The 25,878-nt window shown below is 51.6% G+C and overlaps 7 protein-coding genes across 7 annotated transcripts; 4 read left to right on the forward strand and 3 right to left on the reverse strand.

Annotated features, from left to right (window-relative positions):
- Positions 1-214: 214 nt before the first annotated feature.
- CGCS363_v003589 (uncharacterized protein) lies at positions 215-628 on the forward strand (the record flags this gene model as incomplete). The annotated part of the gene is made up of 2 exons (XM_036635438.1): positions 215-326; positions 384-628. The coding sequence occupies 2 exons, from the start codon at positions 215-217 to the stop codon at positions 626-628; spliced, it is 357 nt and encodes a 118-aa protein (XP_036499689.1).
- A 167-nt stretch (positions 629-795) lies between these two features.
- On the reverse strand, positions 796-2,400 carry CGCS363_v003590 (putative aminotransferase; the record flags this gene model as incomplete). Its single annotated transcript, XM_036635439.1, has 6 exons — positions 796-1,190; positions 1,261-1,578; positions 1,638-1,807; positions 1,863-1,935; positions 2,000-2,259; positions 2,339-2,400. The coding sequence occupies 6 exons, from the start codon at positions 2,398-2,400 to the stop codon at positions 796-798; spliced, it is 1,278 nt and encodes a 425-aa protein (XP_036500649.1).
- A 1,593-nt stretch (positions 2,401-3,993) lies between these two features.
- CGCS363_v003591 (uncharacterized protein) lies at positions 3,994-4,387 on the forward strand (the record flags this gene model as incomplete). The annotated part of the gene is made up of 2 exons (XM_036635440.1): positions 3,994-4,211; positions 4,270-4,387. The coding sequence occupies 2 exons, from the start codon at positions 3,994-3,996 to the stop codon at positions 4,385-4,387; spliced, it is 336 nt and encodes a 111-aa protein (XP_036500648.1).
- A 1,562-nt stretch (positions 4,388-5,949) lies between these two features.
- CGCS363_v003592 (uncharacterized protein) lies at positions 5,950-12,480 on the reverse strand (the record flags this gene model as incomplete). The annotated part of the gene is made up of 3 exons (XM_036635441.1): positions 5,950-9,768; positions 9,848-9,945; positions 10,005-12,480. 3 exons carry the CDS (start codon positions 12,478-12,480, stop codon positions 5,950-5,952), a joined length of 6,393 nt encoding a protein of 2,130 aa, XP_036500651.1.
- Positions 12,481-15,051: 2,571 nt separating this feature from the next.
- YAT7 (ATP synthase subunits region ORF 7) lies at positions 15,052-16,424 on the reverse strand (the record flags this gene model as incomplete). The annotated part of the gene is made up of 3 exons (XM_036635442.1): positions 15,052-15,380; positions 15,493-16,244; positions 16,324-16,424. The coding sequence occupies 3 exons, from the start codon at positions 16,422-16,424 to the stop codon at positions 15,052-15,054; spliced, it is 1,182 nt and encodes a 393-aa protein (XP_036500650.1).
- Positions 16,425-19,344: 2,920 nt separating this feature from the next.
- CGCS363_v003594 (uncharacterized protein) lies at positions 19,345-21,558 on the forward strand (the record flags this gene model as incomplete). The annotated part of the gene is made up of 4 exons (XM_036635443.1): positions 19,345-19,850; positions 19,904-20,157; positions 20,208-20,443; positions 20,524-21,558. 4 exons carry the CDS (start codon positions 19,345-19,347, stop codon positions 21,556-21,558), a joined length of 2,031 nt encoding a protein of 676 aa, XP_036500645.1.
- Positions 21,559-24,199: 2,641 nt separating this feature from the next.
- Positions 24,200-25,750, forward strand: CGCS363_v003595 (uncharacterized protein; the record flags this gene model as incomplete). The annotated part of the gene is made up of 1 exon (XM_036635444.1): positions 24,200-25,750. One exon carries the CDS (start codon positions 24,200-24,202, stop codon positions 25,748-25,750), a length of 1,551 nt encoding a protein of 516 aa, XP_036500644.1.
- Between the last annotated feature and the right edge of the window lie 128 nt (positions 25,751-25,878).

Here is a 25,878-nt window from a genome sequence, read left to right on the forward strand (position 1 = left end):
TCGAGCCCTGAGTCCAAAAGACAAACTTTGCTCACAAAACAGTCCAAGCCACTAGCTATTGATGGCATCGTGAGACCCGCATCGGGCCGCCCTGGCTGGAAGGGATGATCGCATCCCTAGAAGCGCCTCCCTTCTTTTTCTCCGACCACCCAAATCAATCCGTCAAGACATCTTCATCAAAAAGCAAATTACCTTCATCAAAGCGCACCCCAAAATGGCTCGAATCGTCGCCCTGCTTGCCACCGTCGCCGCCATCTACGGCGTCGCTTCCGCGGTGACCTGCACCCCGAGCGAAACCTACTGCGGCTCCCGTCTGCTCAAAATCGGTCTGATTCTCATGTCCTCCCTTTAAAATCAGCGTCGAAGCTAACTGAGAACTGCAGACGCAAACAATCGGAAAGCCATCAAATCTTCGCTGGCAGCGGGGAAACAGACCGCCGACGATGCCCACGTGAGCCAATCCGTTTTCTGGTGCGTACCGTCGGGAGTGCCCGCAGGTGACTCAGGGCTGCTCTTCGTCACGTACTGCGATCCGAAGAATGCCTGCCAGGAAGGGGGAGCGCTGGGCGGTGTCGGTGATGCGTGTTCTACTACGTCGAGTACGACCTCGCCCAAGATTCGTCGGTAGACTGGGAGGGTAAAATGTTTCGGGCCCAAAGCACATACAGGATCTCTCTGGCAGAGCACACGCAAACGAAGGACATGTGACCAAGCCATTTTTATCTATTCACACTCTCTTTACACAGAAATGGTTCCAAAATGCATGATACATTGTGCTCAAATCCAACCTTCCCTCTATTCCTGAATGTACTTCTTCAACCCACGCAGTCTCTCCTTGGCAGTCTCAAGCACGTCATCAGGCTTGCAGACCGCAAAGCGGATGTAGTCCTCAGCAATGTGCGCGTTGGAGTCGGTGTAGAACTCGGTAGGCGGGATGGCCGCGACGCCGACCTCCTGGATGAGGAACCACGCGAGCTTGAAGTCGCGCGGGCGGCTCGCAACGTGCGAGGGGAAGGGGTAGTCCTCGGGCAGCTTGACCTTGGCCATGTTGACGAGCACGAAGTAGCCGCCCTCGGGCTCGGAGTAGGGCATGCCGAGCTCCGTCCAGACCTCGTTGAAACGGTCCATCTTACCCTTCATGTCCTTGATGGTCTCGTCCCAGAAGCCGTGCTTCTCGGCCTCTTCGAAGCCTGTGCGATCGCGTGTCAGTTTTTTTTTTTTGGCTTCATTGTCCCGCACAAAGGGAGGGAGATCACGTACCGACGGCGCAAGCCTCCTGCAACGGCGAGACGGAGGAGTAGCAGATGCGGGTGTGGGCGGCGGAGACGTGTTGGATCAGCTCGGCAGGGCCCATGAGCCAGCCGACGCGCCAGCCGGTGGCGTAAAAGTTCTTGCCGGCGGAGCCGACGGTGATGGTCAGGCTCTCGATCTCGGGGGAGAGGGTGGCGATGCGGGTGAAGGGGACGTAGAAGAGACGGTCGTAGACCTCGTCAGAGAGGATGATGATTTCGTGCTTGACGCAAAGGTCGCCAATCTTTTGGAGCTCGTCCTTAGAGAAGACCTTGCCGACAGGGTTATCTTTGTTGGAAGTCAGTGGCCATTGTCACATTGAGATAACAGGGGCAGGGTTGGCGGACGCGGTGTGTTGAGGACAATCATCTTTGTCTTGGGGGTGATGGCGCGCTCGAGCTCGTCAAAATCGATGGTCCAGTTGGCGGCGGAGGAGGTCTTCTCGCCGCCGTCCTTGGGAGGGTGGAGGGGCACGTAGGTGATCTTGCCGCCGGGCATCTCGATGTTGGAGATGTACCTGTTCCAGGATCAGCACTTACATCTCACTTCCACCGCTTTCGGTGCTATCTCACTGGTCGAAAAAGGGCTCAAAGACGATGACCTCATCGCCGGGCTCAATGAAGGCCATGAAGGCGCTGAGCATGCCTAGATCCACTGTCAGTCCCTCGTCTCACGGACCATCTCCCTCTCGGTACGGAGTCCCTCTCACCTTCATTGGCGCCGGTAGTGATGGTGACTTCGGTCTCGGGGTCGAGCTTGCGGCCCCAGTAGGGAGAGTAGGCGTCGGCGATGGCCTTCTTCAAGCGCGGGCGGCCCTTGGTAGGACTGTACTGGTTGCACTCGACGCGGTCCAGGGCCTGCTTAGCGGCGTTGAGGATGAAGTCGGGCGGGTTGTAGCCGAAGAAGCCCTGGCCCATATTGACGATGGGCTGCTTGGGTGAGGCGGCCGCCGCCTCGTTGATGATGGACCTGCATAGCATGGTCAGCACTGGCTCATATTTCTGAGGATAAGAGTCACTGCTGACTCCTCATCGAGGTCCTATCTCACCAAACATCCTGTCTGCGTCCGGCGACTCTGGCCGCGGGCTTGATCTTGCTGCTAAGACTCATCGTGGCCGTCGCGTGGAATCCTCTTCTGGCGGCACTGCTGGGGATGCGAGACCGGAGGACAGGGAGGAGGAAAGAGTTCATGGAAGGATGGAAAGAGGGAAACAAGCGGAGGCAGGACAGGACGGCGTTTGAAAGGCGTACTACTACAACTTGCGCCCTCCTCAATTGAGCTTCGAGTTAGAAGTCGGCGAATTGCACGACGCTGATTGCTTGACGGTGCTTGGGCCCCATTCGGTGCTGGATTACGCCATTTGCGACCCGATTTTCGGTCACCTCTGTGGCATCTGCAGCGGGGTGAGCCGCCCGTTTGTCGGTGCGCCGCTGTGGCTCTCTCTCTTTTGGCGGGGGAAAAAGCAGTGAGGGGCAGTAAAGCCCGATGATGACTAATCGCGGCTTCATTCCGACATGACCCCGACGCCGGCTTCGGCTATTGACGGTCATGATTTGGCATTCTTTCTTTCTCAACCAGAAAAGGCATCTTATCACGATGGTGTTCTACAAGTCTGTATGCAATGCAATCAGTGGCCAGCGCGCGAACAAAATCACCTTAATCTATATCTGATAATCCGACTGCATTTCTGCCATTAAAATACGGGGAAGATAGAGCTGCCTGTCATCAACATCCCCAATCATGCATCCCCTCGCCAAGAATAGCCCCAGACTTCGGCAGAGTTCAGGCGAAGCTACCAATTACTAGTGAAATATTATTAACCACATGCGCAGCACAACAGCCCAACTTTGTTTTGGACCAGGTAGCAAGGTGTTTACCTCGCCACTGCCTGATTGCCGGAAGCGATACGCTTCCATCCCGCGCTACCCGCGGGTGTTCGCGAATCGGACGGCTCCCTGGTAGAGACAAGCAGAGACAAGCATCAGCCCGCATCGCTGATCTTTTAGTTGAGACTACTGCCAGGAACATCAATCCCTCCCATGTCTTTCAATGCACTCCCATGAATGGCATTCTACTTGTCGATACTGTTTCTGCTGCCTGGGAAGGATTCCGTCCCATACAAGTTCGGCTCTTACACGGCACTTACCCGCCATTTGGGGGCCAGATGCAGGGGGCTCGTGTTATGAGCTCTTGAGATTTGTAACCCAAAATTCTCTAGTAAGAGTCTCCGTCGCTAATCATTGAGTCGACGACTGTCTGGGTATTTGCAACGATAATGTTGTACGCACAAGTACAGCGTCTACCTGAAACAATGACACCTCTCACGTCAGCCAAAGTCCTTTTGATAGATCTGCATGTAAATCCATGCCAAGTATCCACGACTCGTTAAGTCGGGCCTGTGAGTATGCCTGTATACTGTAATGTTTAGTGGAACGATGAGAAGGTCAAGGTTTCGCGCTTCATCTGATCATGATGACATGGAATGCTCAGCCCAGGGGCTTCACGACCGCAGCTCTAGGCTTCAGTGTTTACACCATTTGAGAGCGTCTCAAAAGGATATAAAATGACGGCTTGTTTTCCACTTCAAAGATGTACTCATCCAGCATCAGTATCAACATCTTCATTTCTAAGCCTCAACAATTACAATAATCTCGACGAGTTCTCTGTACCTTCCACCAACATCTCATATCAACACCTTCAACATGCAATTCTTTATTACCGCGGTCATGACCGCTGCCCTTGCCTCTCTGGCTCTCGCAAACCCTGTTCAGCTTGAGTCTCGCCAGGACCATTCCAAGGTCTCCTCCTTCAGCGACGACCTCTGCACGAACGGCGAGCAGGTCTTCGAGGTCACCGGCGTCGGGGCCCGTCGCTGCATCCCGGTCTCCAACAAGCGCTCCATAAAGGTCGCTGATAAGCGGTAAGAAACGACGGACCTTTTTGTTTCGTGATTTTTAGTGTACTGATATGAGAAACAGCGGTTGCACGATCAAGACCTGGAGTGGTTCCAACTGCGGAGGCAGCGATTTCACTCTTCCCGACGGCGATCTTGACTGCCACTCTGTTCTCCACGCCGCGGTGGAGATCATTTGCTAGAGCTTGGGTACCATTGCATACAAGACTGCAGAAAGATGTCGAAGATGTTTGGGAATTCATGGCCTATCCTCGCGGCGCACATGGGAATTCTTAGTTGCTCTCATTAACAATTATCTTGAATTCAAACATAAAGTCTAAACGTTTTGCTGGCCGGGCATTGTCAGTTGGCTATCCAGGCAGTGTCTACATAAACGTGTGTAATCGGTGCATCCTGCTAGACCGCTGGATATCTCTCAGCCTGTGTAATTGCTTACGTTGTTATCGTCGTCCATGTCACTGTTCTCGCTGTCGCTGTCGTTATCGTTTATGGTGTTTAGTATTATCGCTATTCTTCTTGTTTTCCTTGCTATGGTTGTTCTTATAGGAGTACTACGTACACTACCATGAGATTTATAGGGGATTCTGATTTGTACATCTGAAGTCCTAGCCGAATGTAGAAACCAAAGGGTGAGTACTTCCCAGGTTCCATAAACCAGGTGTACACCTTGTTGGTTAAAATAAATCGGTTGCTGCCTCCCACGCCCAATAGGGACGTGCGTCCCGTGGTTCAATTTGACAGCTCTTTGCAGGCCAGAAAGAAAATTGAATTGAAAACTCTTTCCCTTGCCAATTCCTCACTCTACCCACCACTCGGCAGCCGCCATGGCAGACTTTCAGCCGCCGACTGATATCAAAAAGCAGGGATCAAGCGAACAGGATGATTCTAGGGCTTTGAATTCGGATCAGTTGGCTTACAATAGATGCCGGAACCATACTGTCATGGCGAGGTTCATCTGTCGTCTACTCGCAAACCTGCGCATGTACGTCAAACCCGGCTGTCGCTGATATTCCCGCTGATTCATCAAGTAGAATCGGTCTCCTCATATTGTTTTCATGGCTTGCATACAATGTCATGGCACTAATCCGAGTTGTAAATCTATTCCCGAACGCATCGTGGCTCGGTGGAGACATGACTTTGACGTGGGTCTTCACGATCTTTTACGCCGAGAGGCTTGTATATCTCCTCATTCATTAGGTATCCAGAAGTTCTTTATGAAGTCCTTTTTTTCAGAAGACCTAGACAAAGACGGGCCATTGCGGGCGGGCGTTCTCGGGGTTCAGAATCTAGATCTTCATGTCTGCCCCCATTTATGAGGGACAGCTACACGGAAACCTCATGAACACGGGAAAGACGCGGTCCCCTTAAGACTTTCTAAGACTTCCATCAAAAAATTAAATTAAGATTCTAAGCTACCAGTAGGGACTGTGACTATCTACAGCACCGTCCTGCCCTGACGCGCAAATGCTCTCAGACGATAGGTCGGCCGTACTCTGTGTTCTCGAAAACCTCCAGCAAGTACAATGAGTTTTGGTAGCGCAGTGTCTCCTATGACCCGTAGTAGTAGAGAGAGAAACGACGATAAAGGACGACGGCGATAGAAGACGACAACGATAGCGATAACAATAGCGATAACAATAGCGATGACTACGGCGATAACGACGGTGACGCTTTAGCACGAGCTACGGATTACGCGCGCGTGTGTGGACACTCTCCGGCTAGAAAGTCTCAACACAATAGACCATCAGGACAGTCCAACATAATCTGCCAACATATCCAGCACCTGGTTGTACAAACGAGTCTGGGCGATCAGGGTCGGGAAGAACCTCAGAACGTGAGGCTTCAGAGTGGTCGCGAGATTTCCCCGCGATTTAGCATCGCGTGCAAATGGCTCCAGCTTCTGGATCAACAGCCAATTGCTGCCAATGTCGGCCAGCAGGGTCGATGGCTTTTGTTCCTTGGTAGACATCGCGTCCCTTGGGCGGGATTCAATCTTCTCGGGTATGCGACTGACATATGTGCAGCGATGCAGGACGCGCCAGGCCTTTGTACGTGCGTTGCCGGTTTCGTTCTTCAGTCCTTCGCGCAGAGTCCGCAGCAGTTGAGCATTGGGCTCCGGTGAATCCTCAAGCCAGGTGTGATTAAGAACGTGCTCGAAGAAAGTGTCTGTTGCCTCCACGCTTGGCTCAAGCCAGAAGCTCATCCACCTATACGCATCAACGGCACCAGCCCTTTTGATGTATTCGCCCGTGTCTGGATCTTTACACCTAAGGTCGACTGGTGGGGGCAACTCAGTGACCAATTCGAATCCTTGTTCCGAAGCCTTCTCCTTTGTGATCACAAAATTGGAATGAGCACTAGCCATAGCATCGACAGTACCAGTGGTAAGCAAGCTACCGATCGATACTTCTGTCTCAACTGAAGCACCTACGCTATTCCTGTAGTCCAGATTGCCTCCGATCTCCGACTGGACCATGTCAAGAGTCGAACGTGTCTCCTGGAACGTACCTCCGTCGGCCGTCCAGACGTACGCGTTGCAGATGTTTCGATGCGTCCGCCGCGGAAGGTCCCTAAGGGAATTCGCAGGAGTAACCGATAGCCGATCATATTCTCCCTGGAGTTGCTCCTCCGCACGTCTAATGCGCTCACGAAGTGCGTAGGCCTCAACTGGCTTATAATACGACGCATCTTTCGGGGCTGATGCCGTAGCAGGATAGTCCGGATCATTGTTCAACCCGTGTCGACCATCGAGGCAGCCCTGTTTGGTGTATTTCGGGTTGATATTAAAAGAAATCAAGTTGCGGTCCTTGGGAATATCCGGGTTGGGTCGGAGCTGATAAGCAACAACGGGTGCAATTGACCCACGCATCTGGAGTCGAAGTGCGAAAACATCGGCAACTTCACTCTCAACAAGCGCAAGACCCGCGTTGGAAGGTGCAAATCCCTCACTCTTCGAGTTACTGTCATCGCCGGTGCTTTCCTCCCAGATGCTCGTAAGTTGAACCGCCATCTCCAAATTGCTGTTTGTTGTCGACGTATTGACTTCGTTGTTGACTTTGCCACATGAGGCATCAACTCCGCGCCTCACCGAGCCCCTGGTTTTGCCTTCGCTTATCTCTGTCTGGACGGCCACGCCAGCCTCGACGTCCCACTTGATTCCAGCGCCCCTCGACCAAGACAGCTCGGCACCTATAGTACTCTCGGAGCGGGCACTGTACGTATACGTGCAGCGAGTGTTGTTTTCAAATTTCACGGATGTCGTGGGCGGCCTGTCTCTGTCGGTAAAGCTTTCGATGGGCAGTGGCGGTGCGCCCTCAATGAAGCCGATGAGTGTCGGCGAGGTCTGGACTTGACTAACCCACTCAGTCTTCAACGCACCGATGCGGAAGCCCGTTACAAGGCACCAGTCTCCGCCCTCATCGATGTAAGAATATGCCCGCTTGTAACTGCCTTCCATGTTTCCGCTTGAGCTGATTTCCATCTCACCGTATTCAGCCACCGAGGGTCCAGCTCTAATGTCGGCTCCGTGAGGCTGGTGAACTTTGGCACCCAGGGTATGGTTAACACACGGAGAATCATGGCCGATAGGGGCCTCGGACACTCTTGTGGTCGTGACAGCTCCAGAAAGGGGTGTTAAGTGCCAGCAATTAACTGAAGCGTCGGTGAGAACAGAGGTCAGATTCTGATGCGACCTTTCCAATGCATCCAAGTCCGCTTTCTCGTCGTGGAATGGCATATAGACAGCAAGATCCCCCGAAATCTCAGTCAGAGACGTATTCATTGAGTCACAGACTTCTTGCCTAGTTCTAGGCACGTTCCAAATGCGCAACTCATCTAGCTCGCCACAGAATCCTTGTTCAAGGCCTAGGAATCGAGAGTCGTCGTCGTCTTCATTGGACACTAGGATGTTTCCAAGTGACAGTTGGTGGGGTCCTGCAGGAGTCGCTTGGTCGAGCAGAGTCTTTCCGGAGACATCCGGCTGCCCGTGATCCACTGGAATGGCGTTGAGAAATATTGAAAGTTCATAATCCGACTTGTACGGACCGACAACCCATTCAAGATCACCTTGAAGCTTGCCGTTGTTACGGCCGAGATCATCGATAAGACTGAATCCTCCCGGTTCGCGGCAAGACCATGAGCCTATCAGACTGTCTTTGTGTGCCGCCTTCCCGCACAGCTCCAAAGGAGATGTAGGGGTGCGGATGGCCGAGGAGTATAGTTGTACGGATCCGATGATGCCTTGTAGTCCCTGTGTCTCGGTCCATTGTGCACCACCGAGACAGAGGGATGCCTCGTTTCCCTGCACAGCGCCATGAAATTGACGGGGACTGTTTTCCCCCATCAATTCTAACATTTGCTCGAATTTGTCCTCGATTTCTGGAGGAAATTCAATGTCACACTCTCCGTTCAGACGCCACGCGCGCATAGTAACCACCTGGCATGGTTTCGGAACGTTGTCGTCCCCTGAAACTTTTGCTTGGACCGCCTTGCGAGAAATAAAGATCTTGTATGCCTGGCCCGTAAGCAAAGCAGCTCTCGATTGAAATGTTCGTCGCCGCACGTTGCTGCCACCGTCATCCGCGGCCCAGTGATAGAGGCAAATGTTTCCGTCTTTCGTGATATCAATTTTCAGAGGCGTAGGGGCCGAGCTACTGTCGCCTTTGACAAGAATGGGCTGGTCGTGGTCAACTTTCTCGTTGAGCTGGAGGCTAAAAGCTAGTGAGAAGTCGGAGACATTCCATTGCTCCGTTTTACCGAGGTCGATGTATCCATTGCCCGAGAATCGAACTGCGAATGTGCTGCGGGATGAACATGCCAAATGTGACCAATGACCCGGTTTCAAGACCGGGGGGTTTGTGATCATGAAATGCGAGTAGTTAATGTTGCCGACTATGCGATATGTATCGTTGCCGTCTGATGGCTGCGTGACGCCAAGGACAAACTTCTGTTCTTCCTTGGAAAAGCCATCGGCCCGTGGCAATCGCTCTGATTTGTAGGCGACTACGATGGTGCTTTCCGCATTTATTTCAGCCTTAATCCAAGTTTCGAAGCAGATTCCAGCACAGGCAGCTGTGGCTACTGTATCTTCAAGCATTGAGTAAGTTGTTCTACCATCGAGTCGGAGAGAGGTCGAGCGAGGTGGAGAGCCAAAGCTTGGACTCTGGCCACTGCCCTTGATGTAGCTAATGCTAGATATTTGAAGCTTTGCTGATGACGATGTGGCCGCTTGACCACTGGCCACCGCAGAAGGGGACCAGGCCATGCTAACGATTTTGGACCCTTTTGTAGAATCTCCGGCAGACTTGCCGTCATACTTGACTAAATCTTCGTGGTCGTAAGTGGAAGATAGTACGATTGAGCCTTTCTTAGGTGGCTTCCCTTCCGGCCTCTTGTCGTTGAACAAAGTGGCCACGAGGGCCATGTCTCCAACTTTGGCATCTTGCAGAACAAAGTAGCCTCGACTGCCGATGTTGAGAAATGTTCCTGCCGCAACGGAGACTTCTGCGCCTGCTCGAAGGCTGATTTCCACGGACGGTATTTTGGGACTTGTGTCACCATTGTTCTTTTCACAAATAAAATGTTAGACTAAATGGGAAAGCAAGCTAGGGGACATAGGCGAGATTAGAATCGACCAAACATACCGGAATATCTTTCAGCTCAATTAGCGTACCAACCTTATCGGGTCTTGGACTTGAACCGTTGATCAGGCTGCAAAACCTGTCGATCTGTGCTGGCAGTGCTGTGTTTTACCCGAATTAGTACTTAGACATGTATGTCCGAGTAAGAATCTCCTCTCACCTGCCCATGTCTCGATTATCTTGTTGTCGTCGGGCATGTTCGCTGTCAGAGTAAGATTGACAGCTAAGCCGTTCATTGCCCATGGACATGGTTTCGTCTCAAAGACTACGTTAACAGCCTGCTGGAGCTTGCTCGTCGATAGTAGGCCTTTGTGGCCACCAAGGATGGATGCCGAGAGTTCAGTGGCTATAACTTTGCGAGATATGTTGTATTTGAGAGCCGAGAATGAACTTCTATCAAGACTTTTGCCCTTGAAGAAGATTGTCACGCTTCCCGTGCCAGATTCAAAGGCGCATGGTGCAGAGGGCTCACATTCGATAGTGTCGAGTGGAAGGATCCCTCCGAAGATCTCTAAGCCCTCTCCCCCAACGTATAGGAGCGCCGTGGACATATCCAATGAACCATGATGAGGGGATGTGTCTCCAGAAGTCGGAGCTGGCATGCTCAGAGTTGGCAAAGGTATCAAGGCGGGCGTATCGCAAAGTGTACCGTCCGAAAGTAAGCAGAGGTCTAGGATGGCCAAACGCGGAGGAGATTTGTCGCTGACAACAAAGCCTAGTAGCACTCTGGCGCCACGCTTCATGTTCTTAGGCTTATCGTTGCCACCAGCATCTGCCGTCGAGCCCGATCCATCATTCATGTCAGCCTTTTCCTCTGATACGGCAACTTGCTCGTTGTAGACTGTGGCACAGAGACCACCTGTGGTCTTCACTGAGGATGGTACGCGCAGAACCTTGCGAGCAATGCCGTGGCTTCCCACCATCGGCGCAGAGAGAGTTTTCCAGACGTCTGGAGATGTCTTTCCTCCTTCAGTTGAAGTAATCGTTAGATGATGACTGCTGGTCCCATCGAAGACTGTCATGCCGGAACCTTCGTCAAAGTGCCAGCACGACTTCAAATCCAGTTCGAGACCTTTGGCGCGGGAGCGCATCTTGGACTTGATGGTCGAAGGATGGAGCGGACGACGCCATAAACGCATTTCGTCAAAAAGTCCTTTGAAGCAACTTGACGATCCATTTGGCTGCGGTCCAAGACCCAATAGAGCCCCGGGGCGTAATTTACTGGTGACGGAGCCAGAAATCACGCCGTTGATTACGATGGCGTAATTCTGAGTGCTTGGATCGTAGGTGATGGCGACGTGACTCCAAACCTTGGCTTCAAGACCCGCACTTGACGCAACAAGAGCATCATCCTCTCCAGGTTTCCGAATCTCTACATGATACTTGTCGTTGATGAACACTCCGGGACTATTCTCAGAAAAGCGAAAGAGAGAAAAGCCTCCTTTGACAGATCCATCTGCCAAGCTTCCGGTGTCATTTATGGAATCTTCCGGCTGAACCCAGACCTCGACTGTGAAGCCCTCCAGTAGGCTTGTCATCTCCGGGTGATCGTGTTTTTGTAGAGTGAGTCCATTTTTGTCGCTCAGCTCCACCGAACGCTTTGATGCGGGCGTCTCAGGCAAGATTGGGACCCGCGCCTTGCCACATATCCTCCCGTCGTCCTTTCTTGTGGCCGTACAAGGCCCTGGGCCGTTGGCGAACACCTTGTCATGCTCCTTAACTTTGCAAGTGTAGTAAACGTGTCCATGGAGGTCAAATAGACCGTTTGACGAAACATCGGTGGTCAAGCACTCCACCTCTCCTGTCTTGTGGGAGTAGGCGATTATCATCCACTTGGCCACGTTGTTGATCATGGTGGGGGCTCGGAGGACGCAAAAGCGACCGAGTTCAAGGTCTTGGACGAATCTCAGTGAATATGTTGGTTCATAGAATGGTTCATCATTGATGTCCTTGACACTGAGCGTATCCTGGTCGTTCAGCGGAATCTGCTTCTGTCGGCTACGCTGATATCGAGCCTCCAAAGGCTGATTGAGAGTTGAACCAACGAGTATGAAGCGGTCACAGAGTAGGTTGCGGTCTACTGGGGGGTTTCCGGCGTCTCCTTCTGTCATGAACTGGTTCGGAAACCCATTCTCCATCGGTGCACTCTGACGGAACAAGTACACATAACGACCGTCGGAAAGTAGTTGGAAGTCTAAGACGTCTTGGTCAATGAGGCATAAGGAGGAGGATAGCCATTCATCAAGCTTCTGCCCATGAGCCGGTGATCGGACAGTCTTTCGGTTGCTTCGATCGACGGCGGGAATCTGGTAGACAGGAACGGCCTCTTCGCCGATAACCCTGACCTCTGACGGAAAATTCAGTGTCTTCACGTTATCGAACCAGCACTTCGAGTCACACTTTTCGTCCACCGCGGCTGTGCTCGACGCCTGCTCCTTGTCCATCTGACTGCCAGCTGCAGTATCGAGGATTGAATAGTTGAATGACAGAACGCCGTTCTTCGCCTTGGCCAAGGCGACCGCGATTGTAGTGCCATTGTGCGTAACAACTCGAGTAGAGACGTACTCTCCATCCAGTTGCGCCTTGTAGCGTTGCAAGTTGGGAGCGAGAATATCTTGGAGTTCTTGGAGTGTCATGACGAAGGATAACGTCCTTGCTTGATTCGAACAGGAATTACCCAGTCCAGAGTGAACTGGCAGTGTTTGGTGGCGAGAAAGAATAATGGCTTGCAATTTTGTTGCCTGTCTTTGGTAAACTGGACAAATTGGGGATTGTCGTGAATCGCGACTATGTGTGTTGCGAAATGGAAATCACGGTAGCATCGAATAAATCTGGCGGCTGATGGACGCTGTTCCCACAGATTGGTGGACTGGCAGAATGATACCAGACTCTGTCGACGTTCAGCTTGGCTGTGCCAAGCTGCAGCCCGCTGTAAGACATTGTAGTTTGTGGCGTGGTCCAGGCACCATTTACGGCAAGTTGGCAAGGGAGTTTTGTACATGCTAGCTTGGCTATTTGACGATCTGTCACAGTTGCGCTACGCATCACACAATGTCCCAAAAACAGTCAAGTTCGAACTGCCAAAACTGGGTTCGCTCAAGGCTTGTGGGAAGAGACCTAGCGTGCTAGCCCATTCCCCCCCATGCTCCTCCAATTCTCTAGCTTGATAGCTTGAGCCTCCTACGTCACCTACATGCCCAACGAAAACCAAGTAGAAGTTAAGAAGATGTGCTTTTTCTCTAAGTACCACAAATGCGCCTCATGGCCTCAGCTGGCTTGTTCATGTGGAAATTGGCATTTCGTACCGTCCGCGTACGCACTGTACAGTCAGGACGGCCTCCGCTCATTGCCAGGAACAGAGCCGTCCCTACCCACATGATCCATGGTCGAATAGTCTCCAAAAGCGTGCCTCCCCTCTTCTTTTGTGTCACTGTTGAGTACGTTCAGGATCTTCATCGCTCAGATATGTCTAGGAAAGTCGTAGTGTGCAGCAACACTTCCTGCAGTGGACTTGCCGTCTCAGCCACTTGCATCATCAGCGGACGTTGACGTAGCATTATCACAAGCAAATCAAAGGACAATTTTGGCTGATTTTGTATCTTTGGGCTTTTAGCTACTTAAGTTAGGAAAGTCGCTGGTATGCCATGAAAACCTGTAGCATGCTTAGAGACTTCAGACACATTGTCACAAAACATCGTTCCATTCAAGCACGTTTCACATTACACACCATCACAGCACTTCACAATGAACAACAGAGCCAGAGGTCCGCCTGGTAACCGGAAAAACAACCAGCATGGAAGGCCAAACCCGGGCCATCGAGACTCGCGAGAAAATAGTCCCGGAGACGATGAATATCATGACGCCAACGGTGAGGGCGAAGACGGCATCGAGCATGAGAAGGAGCCAACCCACGAGCATAATGGTGGTGAAAATACTCATTCCAACCCACCCAAACGTAGGAAGAGACCTGGGCTCGACTCTGAAAAGGAGGACGATGCAGCTCCCGATGGACGGGATGTGGAGCCGGGCGGTCTCGACAACGAGTCTGAAGGCGACACTCCAGAAGAAAACTTTGACGAAGACATTTCACAAAACCCACAGAAGACGGTTGAGAAAATCGAGATCTTATGCAAAGTCATTGGCATATCAATCAAAACTACGCAGACCCGCGTTAAGAAGCCAAAGCCATCTGGAGGCAAAGATGATGACAACGAAGACGTTGATGGTGAACCGAGCCCGGAGTTTGTCAAGCTAGTCAAAAGCGCCATGGATGATGTCGATGACGGCATTGAAACAATCATCAACCTGAACAAAGGCGCCAGCCCTGAAGAGCGTCAGAAGAATATTCTCGATAATTCCGACGATCCGGAAGCAAGCGATAAGTTCGAAGCCGTTAAAGCTGCTCTCTCTAGCATCGGTGCCAGGGTCACTGCCGGGCTTCGAATCCTCGCACTTGTCGGCACCATTGCTCTTGTGGGCGTAGGTCCTGTTCTTGCCGTGGCTCCCATGCATTTGGTGGCTAAGGACATTGCAACATGCATCTACGGCCAGGTTGAGGATCCTCAAAAGTTCAAACGCATCAGCAAACCGGATCAGAAGCCTGCACCTGGTGCACTGGAGACCCAGAGCGCTAGACAGCTGAAAGATCTCTTGAAGAACGACGAGAGTGATGCTGTCATCGAAGGTGAAATCACTGTCATTATGCTGCAAACATATTCTCAATTCAAGTTGGTTGCCGCGACCAAGACGACGATTGACGCAAACAACGATGGCGTGGAGGCATAAAGGTTTTTCGGTCAACTCAGCCACGATATCTAGAAGTTTAGGTGCGCATCAGCTAGAATGTGGAATATTCTCAACAACATAATCATTTTTGGCAGTAGTTTCCAACAGCCTCTGAACTAAATCGAGGCGTGTGACAGCATCGTGTTTTGGTACCAAAGAATCGATTCAAAATGTTCTCGTTATGCATCCAAAGTTTTAATTCGACTGGTGGTCAAGTTCCCTCGGAACTTACCATTGAACATGCTTGTCGTATGGGACATGGCGTTCATGGGCTGGGCACAGTCGCACATTTTCTCATAGATTTTTTGCATGCAGCTTCTACCCGCTGATGGTCATGATAGTTGAGACTATGGTCTACGACAGTCATATTGAGAGAACCAATGCTAAGAACGCAAATCTCTTCCAGCAAAAGGTCTTTCAGTTCAAACCTGAGCAAGCGCAACATAGCACCCTTTGCACTGAAAGAAGCCATCCTCATCATCCCACGTGTTGAATTCTGCGGACACCCTTTTCTCGTCACAAGTCGCGTACAGATCTACTTGGAGATTTCTGTCGGGCTTCACATCAATATGTGAAAAAGCATAGAAAAGACAGGCAGGCTTCTCCTTCATTGGAAAGACGTAGTCTCTTGTAAGTTTCACGCTCTTTGTCCGACGCTGATCGAACGCAATGTCGAGAGGTCCGGAGCGGATGGACCACTCATCTGGCTCGTGGGCAACCCAAGAGGCCGTGATATTGTAAATCCTTGAATCTGGAGACAGGGAAGTCAGCCATCGTGTCATGAGTCCGCACAAGGTCACCATGGATGGGGTTTCCGAGTACGGTCAAGGCTACAGAAAATAGGGAAGAAGGGAGAGACGAACCATTCCAGGTCTTCAAATGCACTGTGAACCCGTTTCTATCCACATCCGAGGACGCCACGTCGATACGCAAAAACTCTTTATCATCAGTGTCAAACGAGCTGATGAAGACAACGACACTCGGGGTCTGGCTGAACGGTTTTGCAAAGGTCTGGCGTTGACAGCGCTCGTTTTCACCAGCCAGACCGTCCCATCTGACGTTTCCAGTCCGAACTCTTTCATCCGCCGGTTTAAAGGAAAGAACGTTGCATATGGCTGCGTTCAGGTGTGTCTCGAGCCACGTTCCTATGTCGATACTGTAACCCACGCCTTCATTGATGTCGGAGACTTCTGATTTGAAGCGGAAGTTGGCATCAAGGCCCATGTCCACCTTACGGATACCAGTCACGATGTTGGCGGTACAAGACGTGTCGAATAAGCGTCGGGCGCTGGCCATTTTTGCTCCCGGCTTGAAGTCTGGGAATAGCGAGGCGTCAGGTGTATCGCATTGAAAGAAGAAAGCTTCCAAAACCTTTGGGTACAAAGACTGCACAAGACTTCGAGCCTCTTGGTCTATGAAACACCCACCCTGTAGTATGTCGGTGCTGCCGTTGGTTAGGCGAGCAGGGAGATCGTAATGCATGATTGACTCGGGATCCCGTAGCTGTTCACAGCCTTTGGCGCCCGTGAGCAGTTCGGCATTGGGAGACTTGCACTCCCGATCCACTTCATCCTTCTTCCATGGCAACGGACACTGATTCAGCTTGGCATGGGGTCTAGAACGCTGTGTCAGTTCTCATGATATTTGCGCAATGCTGCGGTTGTTTCTTTAGTCAAGAAAGAAGCATCACTCACAGTCCGAGAGCGTGGCCAGAAAGATGAAGGGCGAGCCTCTTGATAGAGGCATGCGAATAAACAGCCTTAGAGCTCTTCCATCCGCCGAAGTTGAAGTTCATCGTGGGCTCCACCTCTGACGAGATACCAGCGGCCACAGCGCCGATGGAGCTCCAACTTGGCATGTCATTCCGAAATGATATACGAATGTCTGCAAGCTCGCCAGGGCGTGCCTCTCTCAATTCAAGCGTTTTTCCAAGTCCGGTAAACCACTCATCTATGGCTTCTTTGACGATTTTGATCACAAATTCTGGTGTCTTGCTCTCTTTTCGCGATATTATCGAATAGCGGAGCTGCGAGCCCCGGGGCCATGGTACGATGGTGTCGATACCTTTGCAAGAAATTCTTGGGTTTCCCGGTTGTCCTGGTACGCAGAATAATAACGGTGTCGTGTTCACATACGCGAAGCCAGGCGTCATGGTGGTAGTGGTGGTTGAGGTGGTAGACATACTGGGCTGCCGTGGCTGTTCAAACTGTCGTTCAGATTCTGTCGATAGACAAAATGTTTGTACACAGGGATGGGTGAAGCAAGCTTGATCTTTCAGACTATGGTTTTGGAGAAGCTGGTCGTGCTGGGGATCCTACGCAGAATGCACATACCGCTAAACTTCATCGCAAGGAATGGTCAAGAGGGCTAGACTGTTTATGACACTTTAATCTTCCTCATCCCCGGGACGGCGTTTACTCAATGATGTGTGTGATCCAAAAGCCACTTCCTTGCAGGCTTTTAGGTGCGGGTTTAGTTGGCGTAACCCTAGGTGGCCTAGATCGGTCTTACAATACATGGGGGTGTCTGACACGTTGGTCTGGTATTTTGAGTGTGGTTTGCTGTTTTCGCACACAGTAGGCTGGGGCGACTTGATCATCTTCTTGGGACTGTGGAAGAATGACAGCTGAACGTGGGATCGACAAACTTCCCCAAGAAACCAAGACATTGATCCCCTAAGTACCGCTCGCCCAAGCCATATTATCCCCTCGGGTATCAATTCACCCTTCGGCTAGAGGCACCGGACACAGCAAGGCGTTCAGCTGTTCGAGACGTTTGCGTAGGTGGCTCTTCATGTGGGGAAGGCGGCCGCTAAGGTAGGCCTTGAGTTTTCGAAGATCACTAGCTAATATTGCCACGAGGTGTTGAAGCGGGCGCCGGACGTTCAGCTCTTCGCGTTGGCGCCCTAGTAATACCAGTCTAAACTAAATCTCAACTTCAGTCGCCCATTATGCTGCTCAGCTCCAGACCTTCTGCCAGTAAAGATTGAGCTCAAGATTTTCGCGTCCAGCCTCTTGCGTAGATGTTTTGGGCGTTGGGCCTTGGCACATTGGCAATCGAAGGGGCCACAAAAATGCGCATGTCTCGGTACTTGAGATGATCAGCTTTCATGGCATTCTTGGCGCGGGATGTTCCGCGACCCGATGAGGGACACAGCAGCTGGTGGCGGCAGTTCAAGTGCAAAGAGGGGCGTTGCGGTTACATGTCACATGGCAGTCCACAGCTTGGCCGAGTATGAATGTCACGCAAGCACCTTTGTGAAGAGCGCAGCGGATGGAACTGATCGGTCATGCTAATACCAAGGAGGCGAGATGACATGAAGTATCATGAGGTCGCGATGGGATCAGGCCATTATAAAAATTAATTTGTCCTTCATGATCGTTTTGATAGCGGCCTCTTCGGTGTGCATGATCAATAAGCTGACGAGGAGGAGATGGTAAAAGTGAGGCATCTCATTCATTACCGATGCGTCCACGGGACATTTTCGGTCTTCTGGAAGGCCTCACGAAGAAGATTTATCATCCCGAATGACTGCGGTCTCATACGCATGACGACTATGATATTGTCAGAGACGTTGTTTATACTTTGAGTGGATAATTCTGGCTGTTCGGGCGGATGGTGATGATGAGATACCAGCGACGTCGTCGATGTTAATAACGTTGACGATCAGAGTGACGAAAACACCGACAGTAGCGGTGGTCGTAGAATATCATGCAACAACAAAAATACCAAAAATACAGATTTAACCACAATAAACTAGTCCAGATACATAACAGGTGGTTATTGGCCCTGATTAGCTGAACGTATCCGTCCGGATAGCCAAGCTCTTGGGGAACATCATGGGCACGATAACGACCCAATTATTCCGCAACCATTATGTTCCCTGGGAAGAACACAGAGATACCTATGAGACTCAATTGTATCGATGGAGATATTGACTGCGAATGCATTGCTTCACGCAGTATATACCAAGAAGGCGTTGAATCTCAATGGTGAATCACTGCTCTCCATCGGCCAGATTGAATTCTAGAGAAGACTTGATGCTACATTAACACTAAAAAGCCTGCCGCACTCACCCATCACGGGAATACCATGATCCAAAACACAGCTCCTTCTCAGTTGCAAGGCGAAGATCTTTGAGAGGTTGTGGACATTTTACTCCTCTAATCAACGGAGTTCAGTGTGCCCTCTGGCTTCCTAAAAGGTGCATGCTACAAGAGACCGTGGTTCTATATGCGGGATTTCAGACTCACTGGATCACAAAGACTTGTATTCCCGACATGGAAGTTGTCGGGGTGACGGGCTACATCGCCTGATGGTAATGTAGATTCATCCCATGTTCCCTGATTGGTTCGCCTGTTTGTGATGGCCTTTTCGCGAGGCAGAATCCCAGCTTTCAAACCCAGAGCGGGACCCATCTCAGCCTGCAGAAATAAGATGCTAAGCGCCCTGGTGGGTAACACAGGGCCAAATGATTGGGCAGATCCTACATACGTGAGGTGGCTCACATGGGAGATGGACCAACACAAGTTATGCCCTTGGCATCAGGCAGCATTTTAAAGATCCTAAACCCCCTTGTATCCCGTGGAAAGCTTACTCTTATGAAACATTATGATATCCCCTGAGCGAGGGCACGGCCTCTGGGCTCTGGCGTCACCCCTTCTACCCATTGGATCGTGCCACGAGAGACCAGAAAATAACTCAAGTCAATCAACATGGAGGTGCTCGGCGCAGTTTCGAGTGCCGTCGCCTTGGCAGAAATCTTCGCAAAAAGCGTTCTCACGACGAAGAAACTTTGGGATGAGGCACAAGATGTCCCTGAAGAGATCAATCGACTGATGAATGATCTCACGCATTTGAAACCGATGCTGGAAGAGGCCGAGGCAGTCTTCAATAATCAGGCCCAAAACCCATCTACCGATACGGGTCTATTACTAATGCATAACTACAAGGAGGTGTCTGGGAAGCTTCACCTTTTAGCTGCGGATTTGAATCAACGGATTGTGACAGCGAAAAGGGGGAAGAGGAACTTGACGAAGCTGAAGGCAATGTTGAGCAAGACTTTGATTCAGCGTTACCAGAGAGAACTAGACAGCATTTCCCAGACACTTTCGTTCTTCTTCAATGTGCACAACTTGCATTCTCAGAAGGAGTCACAAGCGTTGCATTTGGAGTCCATCAGTTTACACAGGAATACGGACGACAAGATTTGTCAGCTTTTGTGAGTTCAAGACAGTATTTGGGTGTAGTCATGATCTTAATAATGCTATCTAGGTCCTTGGTTCAGTCTCGTCTGCTGCCTCAAACCGTGCACAATATCCAGCCCAGTCGGCTTGAGGGAGATCCAAACAGTTTCGATGGCGAGATGGTAGAAGACGGAGTTGGATTCTCGAACCAGAATTGCCTATTTCAAACAGAAAGACGTCAGAGAACGCAGAAGCCAAAACCGATCGCTTGGCGCCCGCGACGGTTGTTCGGCGGTTACACCTACCAGACTTCAGAGCATCCCGGAAAACAGAGAACAAAAGGTCAGTGCGTTTATATCCAACGAAGAAAATTTATTCCTGACATAGTGAAGTCATTCAAGTGCGGCTTGAACTTCCATGGTGCTTGTCTGGAAGAGCTTGGGACTTTGAAGCACACCGTAGCCCTATGGGGTGGAACATGTCGATCAGACCTTGGACTGTCCGTCCACCCGGCGACCGAATTTTCAGCCTTGTCAGAGAAGGCTCGTGGCCCGAAATCGCGGAGCAGTTCAACAGTGGTCAAGCATCCATCTCAGACCGCGACGCGTACGGTAACTGTCTCTTGACAGTACGTGGTCCCTCAGTTGAGATGCAATGGCCGTGCAATACACATCACACTTGGAAGCTAATCATCAAATGAACATATAGATCGCCTTGGAATTCGACCGCTATGATGTTGCCAGAAGTCTCGTGCACACAGGCTTTGAGATCGAAGGTTCGAGGGTGCTGCAAGTCATCGAACATATTTGTGCCAACCGACCGTTTGGGCACTCCGATGTTGCCATTGTGGAATGGTTCCAGTTTGCAGCTGAGCTTGGGCTTCTCGGAACTCTCACCGAAAAGATGTGCGGCGATGTTGACGTTACACTTGCCTGTCTTGATGTCTGGCACCACGCTTGGAAACTTCCCGAAGTATTCTCCCTTTTTATTACAGAGAGAACTAACTTCCTCGGCGAATATTCAATCCTTGGGCTGTTCCGAAGCCTGTGGTGGAAAAAAACAGACCCTCGATTTTTCCTAGAGCTCTGTCGCAACAAAAACATCAGTCCACAGTTTGACAGAGAATACGTTATGAAAAACACATCGGGGGGAAATATGGTGGACTTTGCTCAAGAATATTTTGCGCTTGCACCCGGACGCGTTGCCCCATCCGGCATCCCGTATTTGGACAGTAGGTATGATGGAACGACCTTTCAAGATTGGAAAGAGCTTGCAGTATGGGTCTTGACGGACATTCCGATGGACGAGCTAGTGTGGCAACCTTCAGAGATATCACAAATCCCTGCAGCAAGTCCCTTCCTAGAAGGCCTGTACTCTGGGACCCAGGATCTGCATGAGGGCGATAGATCACCTCGCAACATGCGATTGAACAAACGTCGACTAAACCAGACCATGTGCTCTTGGCTTGAGGACGCTCAAGCATCAGGCATAGACTTAGCAGAATATGGACGGCGCCAGCTAGACATACATAACTCCGGTTATGAAAGCTTTGACCGCAGGTCGAACCTTGGTATGATACGTTCGGGCGGCCCGCGACTGATCTCGTTTATGTTTGGCCCTCGCCCACAAGATTGGAAGCTTATCTGGGATCCTGACGTCGAGGAGTTTGCAGGAGACTTTTGGGATTTCACCGAGAATCCACCTCTTCACATTCCAGGAGCCTATCCGGAAGATGATTGGTAACATAAGCATGTACTGCAATACGGCGGAAGAAAACTACTGCACTAGCGTTATCGAGAACAAAAAAGGCGATGGCTTCATATGAAATTTACAGTAAGCTTGTAGCATCTTAGAATGTGGTTTAAGTCAAGGTCTTAGTTGGTAGCTTTGAACCTGACGTTCTAGTTTCGTTTGGGATTAATTCCGAATATAGTAAAAAATGTAAGATTAGTGATCGCGGCTATCTTGTGTTTGTTCGTCTCGGTGGTGTGAGAGAAGCGGAGAGGGAAGACGAGAGGGATGACGTGGAGGGGTTCTCAGCCTGTCACATCTTAACGCCCTGGCATGTGTCCAAACCAAACTTTGACTCCAGTCCGGTGCTATAATAACTTGGATCTTGGCTGATCAGTGACAGGCTTAGTTTGAGCACTTTCAGTGTCTTCCGTAGATCATGTGGAAGTTTAGTGGTTAGGGGGTGGCTAAGTTGCTCATGCCTGAGAACTTAGCTCAATCTGAAAATGACCTTCAGTGAGGGAAGGGTGGTCGAGAAGGCTGAGGAACGCTGAGAACGTCTAAAAAGGCTATGTAGAAGTGAGCCTCGTTAATTCAATCTGTTTCAAATATCCACCACATCTCTTAGCACAAAGGCATGAAGGTTGCAGAAGCAAAGAGCCTTAAAATTCTGATGCCTTAGGAGACGGCCCATCATGGCGAAGCTAGGCCAGGGACCTTTCTCGCAATAGGCTTAACAGCTCATACTTTTTAGAGATAAAACATAAGAAAAGGGTTGGAATGATATCACGGCCTTCGAGCTTCACTCCTAACTATTAGGCGACTGTTTCTAATAAAAAACATAATTATTATTTCAGGGACTCCTAGCGCTTGGGCATTTTTTGTAGTCGAGGATAATTCTGAAAGTCCAGCACCAGTAGCGTGACCACCACTATCTCCAAGTTCGCTCATCCCTCCATCTTGCTCCTCACACGCCCATAAACAGCTGCTTTTGCTGGAGACTAGACATGCCTTTCGTAATATCGTTGAATACCCCCGCATAAGCCATGGCGACCATCCATGCCGCTAACAAGCCCTCAAGTACCAGCAATTTGATGAGAGCTTCGTCTTCGACCTTGAACTTTGTAAGAATGGCATCGAGCAAAGCCAATGTTTTGAAAATAAAGATGATGCTGCCCCCTGTCAACGGTCTATGTCAAGCTTCAATTCATCGTGTGAAGGCTTCTTACGGCAACCGACTCCGGCCAATGTCGTAGACAACGCCGAGAATGCCATTGGGTCTTGGCTTGTTCCTAGGCTCCGGCATTTCATCGCCTCGATTGCCGTCGTGGAGTGGTAAGACGTCGTTTAGTTGCTTGTCCATGATCAGTAATCTCAGCCGTGTGTTGCTTGCAGATGTCGGACTAGGTTCTGAGCTTCTGAGATGAATGACCAAAGGGGTGAATGGAGATGATTTGCTTGAACCAGTGCGGAGTAATCGCCCGGGAAAGCTTCTTGAGTACATCATGTCTTCTGAGTACCTTGAGAAACGTTGAGTCCATCTTTGTGGCGCACAAAGTCTAAATTGATTACTCAGTCTTCTTGGAGGCTCTCACTACGTTCATCTAATTGTCTCTCGAGATAGCGGACAAAAATTGTTGAGACCGCATATTTTCCCTATACTAGCCCGAGCGACTACTTCTCCCCTGTGCTCGCTATCATCGTTATCGTTGTAATCGCTATTGTCGTTACTATTATCATCACTGTCATCGTCGTCGTCCCTTGTTATCGTCCTTATTAAAGCCAGTACCTGATCAGGAAAAGTAGTCGCTTTAGCACAGGAAAAACAGACAGTTTGTTACTTCTCCATGGCTGCACTGATAATAGATACACAAAGTCGACATCCCGGGCGCGTATGACAACGTCACGCAGCTTGAAGCCGTGAAACCAGCTCAAGCTTAACCAGCCAACCTTGTTCATCCTCTGCGACTTCGACAATGAATATTTCAGAGGACACAAAACGCCTCACGTCCAACCTGTCCCAGAATGTGTCAAATTATGACGTTCATCCATGAAATAAAAGCTTGCGTACGCAACGCAAATCCCCTGCCCCTGCATCAAACGGGCTCCCAACCCGGACGCAGGCACACCCCGGTCCAGCACCGCTGCCGTGCTCCGATCGTCAAGCTTTAAGGCTTCTCAATTGGTCGCCCGAAAAGCGGGACGCCTAACAAGCTGGGCGCGCCGTCAAACGGCCCCCCGAAAGCGCGCTAAACCCCTCCTGTAAAAGTTTCCCGAACAGCTGCCTCAGCCTGGCGCAAACTCCCATGTCGGCGAGCCGCATTTTCGCGTGCGTTTCCACCCTTTCCACCACCCACCCGGGCCAGCAACAAGGAAGCTGCATGATCCCATCCCACATTCGGGGAGGCGTAAGACGTACGACCGACTATCTCCCTCCCGCAGTGCGACACGACACGACACACACGGCACGCCGCCTCGAACGGACCAACAAAAGAGACAACACCTGCTGCTGCCTCGCCTCGTGGCATACTCTCCGGCCGCAATGTCTCCCCCTCCATCGCGCCGTCGACCCAGCGCCGACGAAGATCTGCTCTGCCTCCCAATGCGCTGAAGGATTCCAACCCAGAAAAACAGCCCCCGAAAACCCGCGACAATGATCGCCCTCAACTCCCGCCTCCGAAACATCCTCCCCGCCGTCTTCCTCTTCGCCCTCGTCCTCGTCCTCGTCCGCTTTCGCGAGAGCATCACCACCACCGACTCCCTCTTCAGATCCTCCTCCGGCGACGGCAGCAAATCCTCAAAACCAGCCGAGACGCCGCGCTACAAGCCCGCGCCGACGTACACCCCGCCGCCCGTAGTCGACCCCTTCCCCCTCCTCGCCAACACCGCCTCTCCACCACCGCCAGTCCCCGCGCACAACCGGCCCCGGAAGGATGTCCACAAGGAGTACGGCCTCGAGGCCATGCCGCCGCTCTTCATCGGCTTCACCCGCCAGTGGCCGATCCTCCTGCAGTGCGTTGCGAGTTACATCGCCGCCGGCTGGCCGCCCTCCTCGATCCACGTCCTCGAGAACACGGGCGTGCAGATTGCCAACGCAAGAAACAAGCTCTCGCTGCAGAACCCCTTCTACCTCAACCACACCACCCTCTCCCGGCTGGGGGTGAACGTCGTCCAGGCGCCCGCGCTGCTCTCCTTCTCGCAGATGCAAAACATGTTCCTCCACACGGCGCACGCGAACAACTGGCCGTACTACTTCTACTCCCACCAGGACGTCGTCGTCTTCTCCCCCGAGGACGGCCGCGACGACACCCACCGCCCCGGCGACCGCCCCTGGGAGTTCTACTCGGACGCCGAGCGCGAGGAGGTGATGAACCCGCCCGCGGCGGGCGAGAAGGGGTACCGCACCATCTACGAGAACTGCCTGCGCGACCTCAACACGACGCTAGAACGCAAAGAGAAGTGGGCGTTCCGGTGGTACCAGTACGACCACCTCACGCTCGTCAATCGCGCGGCGATGGACGCCATCGGCGGGTGGGACTCGCTGATCCCGTACTACGCGACCGACTGCGACATGAACGCGCGGCTGACGATGGACGGGTGGACGATGAAGCACCGCCGCGTGGGCATCGTGAACGACGTGTCGACGCACCTCCGGGATCTGGGCGTGCTGTTCCGCGTGCCGGGGGCGAAGGCCGAGTGGGTGGACCCGAACCCGCCGAATCCCGCGGACGTGAAGAAGGAAGAAGAGGCAAAGGCCAAGAAGGCTGCAGAAGAAAAGAAAAAGGCCGAGGAAGAAAAGAAGAAGAAGGAAGAAGGGGAGAAGAAGAAAAAGGCAGAGGAGCAGATGAAAGCCGCCTCCCGCGACAACGCGGCCTCCAAATCGCAGGCCGACGACCTCGAAGCTGAAGCTGGCGCGCGGGAGTACTTCCGCTCCGTCGTGGCCGTCGTGTTGGAGATGACGAACTACAAGTACCGGGGCGGCAACGACCACAACCGCAACTCGTGGCAGAAGAGCCAGCGCGGCGGCGAGGGCGAGCCGTACTACTACAACTCGGAAGGTTTCGCGGAGGCGTTCGAGGTGCTCGTCGGCGCGGGGCGCAAGATCTTTGAGATGAAGTGGGGCCGGGGCGGGTGCGATATCGCGGAGGGGTTTGGGTTGAAGGTTGCGGATCAGTGGAGGGTGTTGCCGAAGGAGGGCAAGTGAGGATGTGGCTTAATGAGGAGGTTTGGCCATGAAGTAGAGTAAATGTGCTGGAGAACAGAATAAAATCAGGGCGCCGGAAGGTATGCGGATGTTACTGATGAATTATATCGATAGACACGGGTAAGCTC

The sequence above is a fragment of the Colletotrichum siamense genome, assembly GCF_013390195.1.
Source record: "Colletotrichum siamense strain Cg363 chromosome Unknown KSG_Cg363_contig02, whole genome shotgun sequence".
Classification (NCBI taxonomy): Eukaryota; Fungi; Ascomycota; class Sordariomycetes; order Glomerellales; family Glomerellaceae; genus Colletotrichum; species Colletotrichum siamense.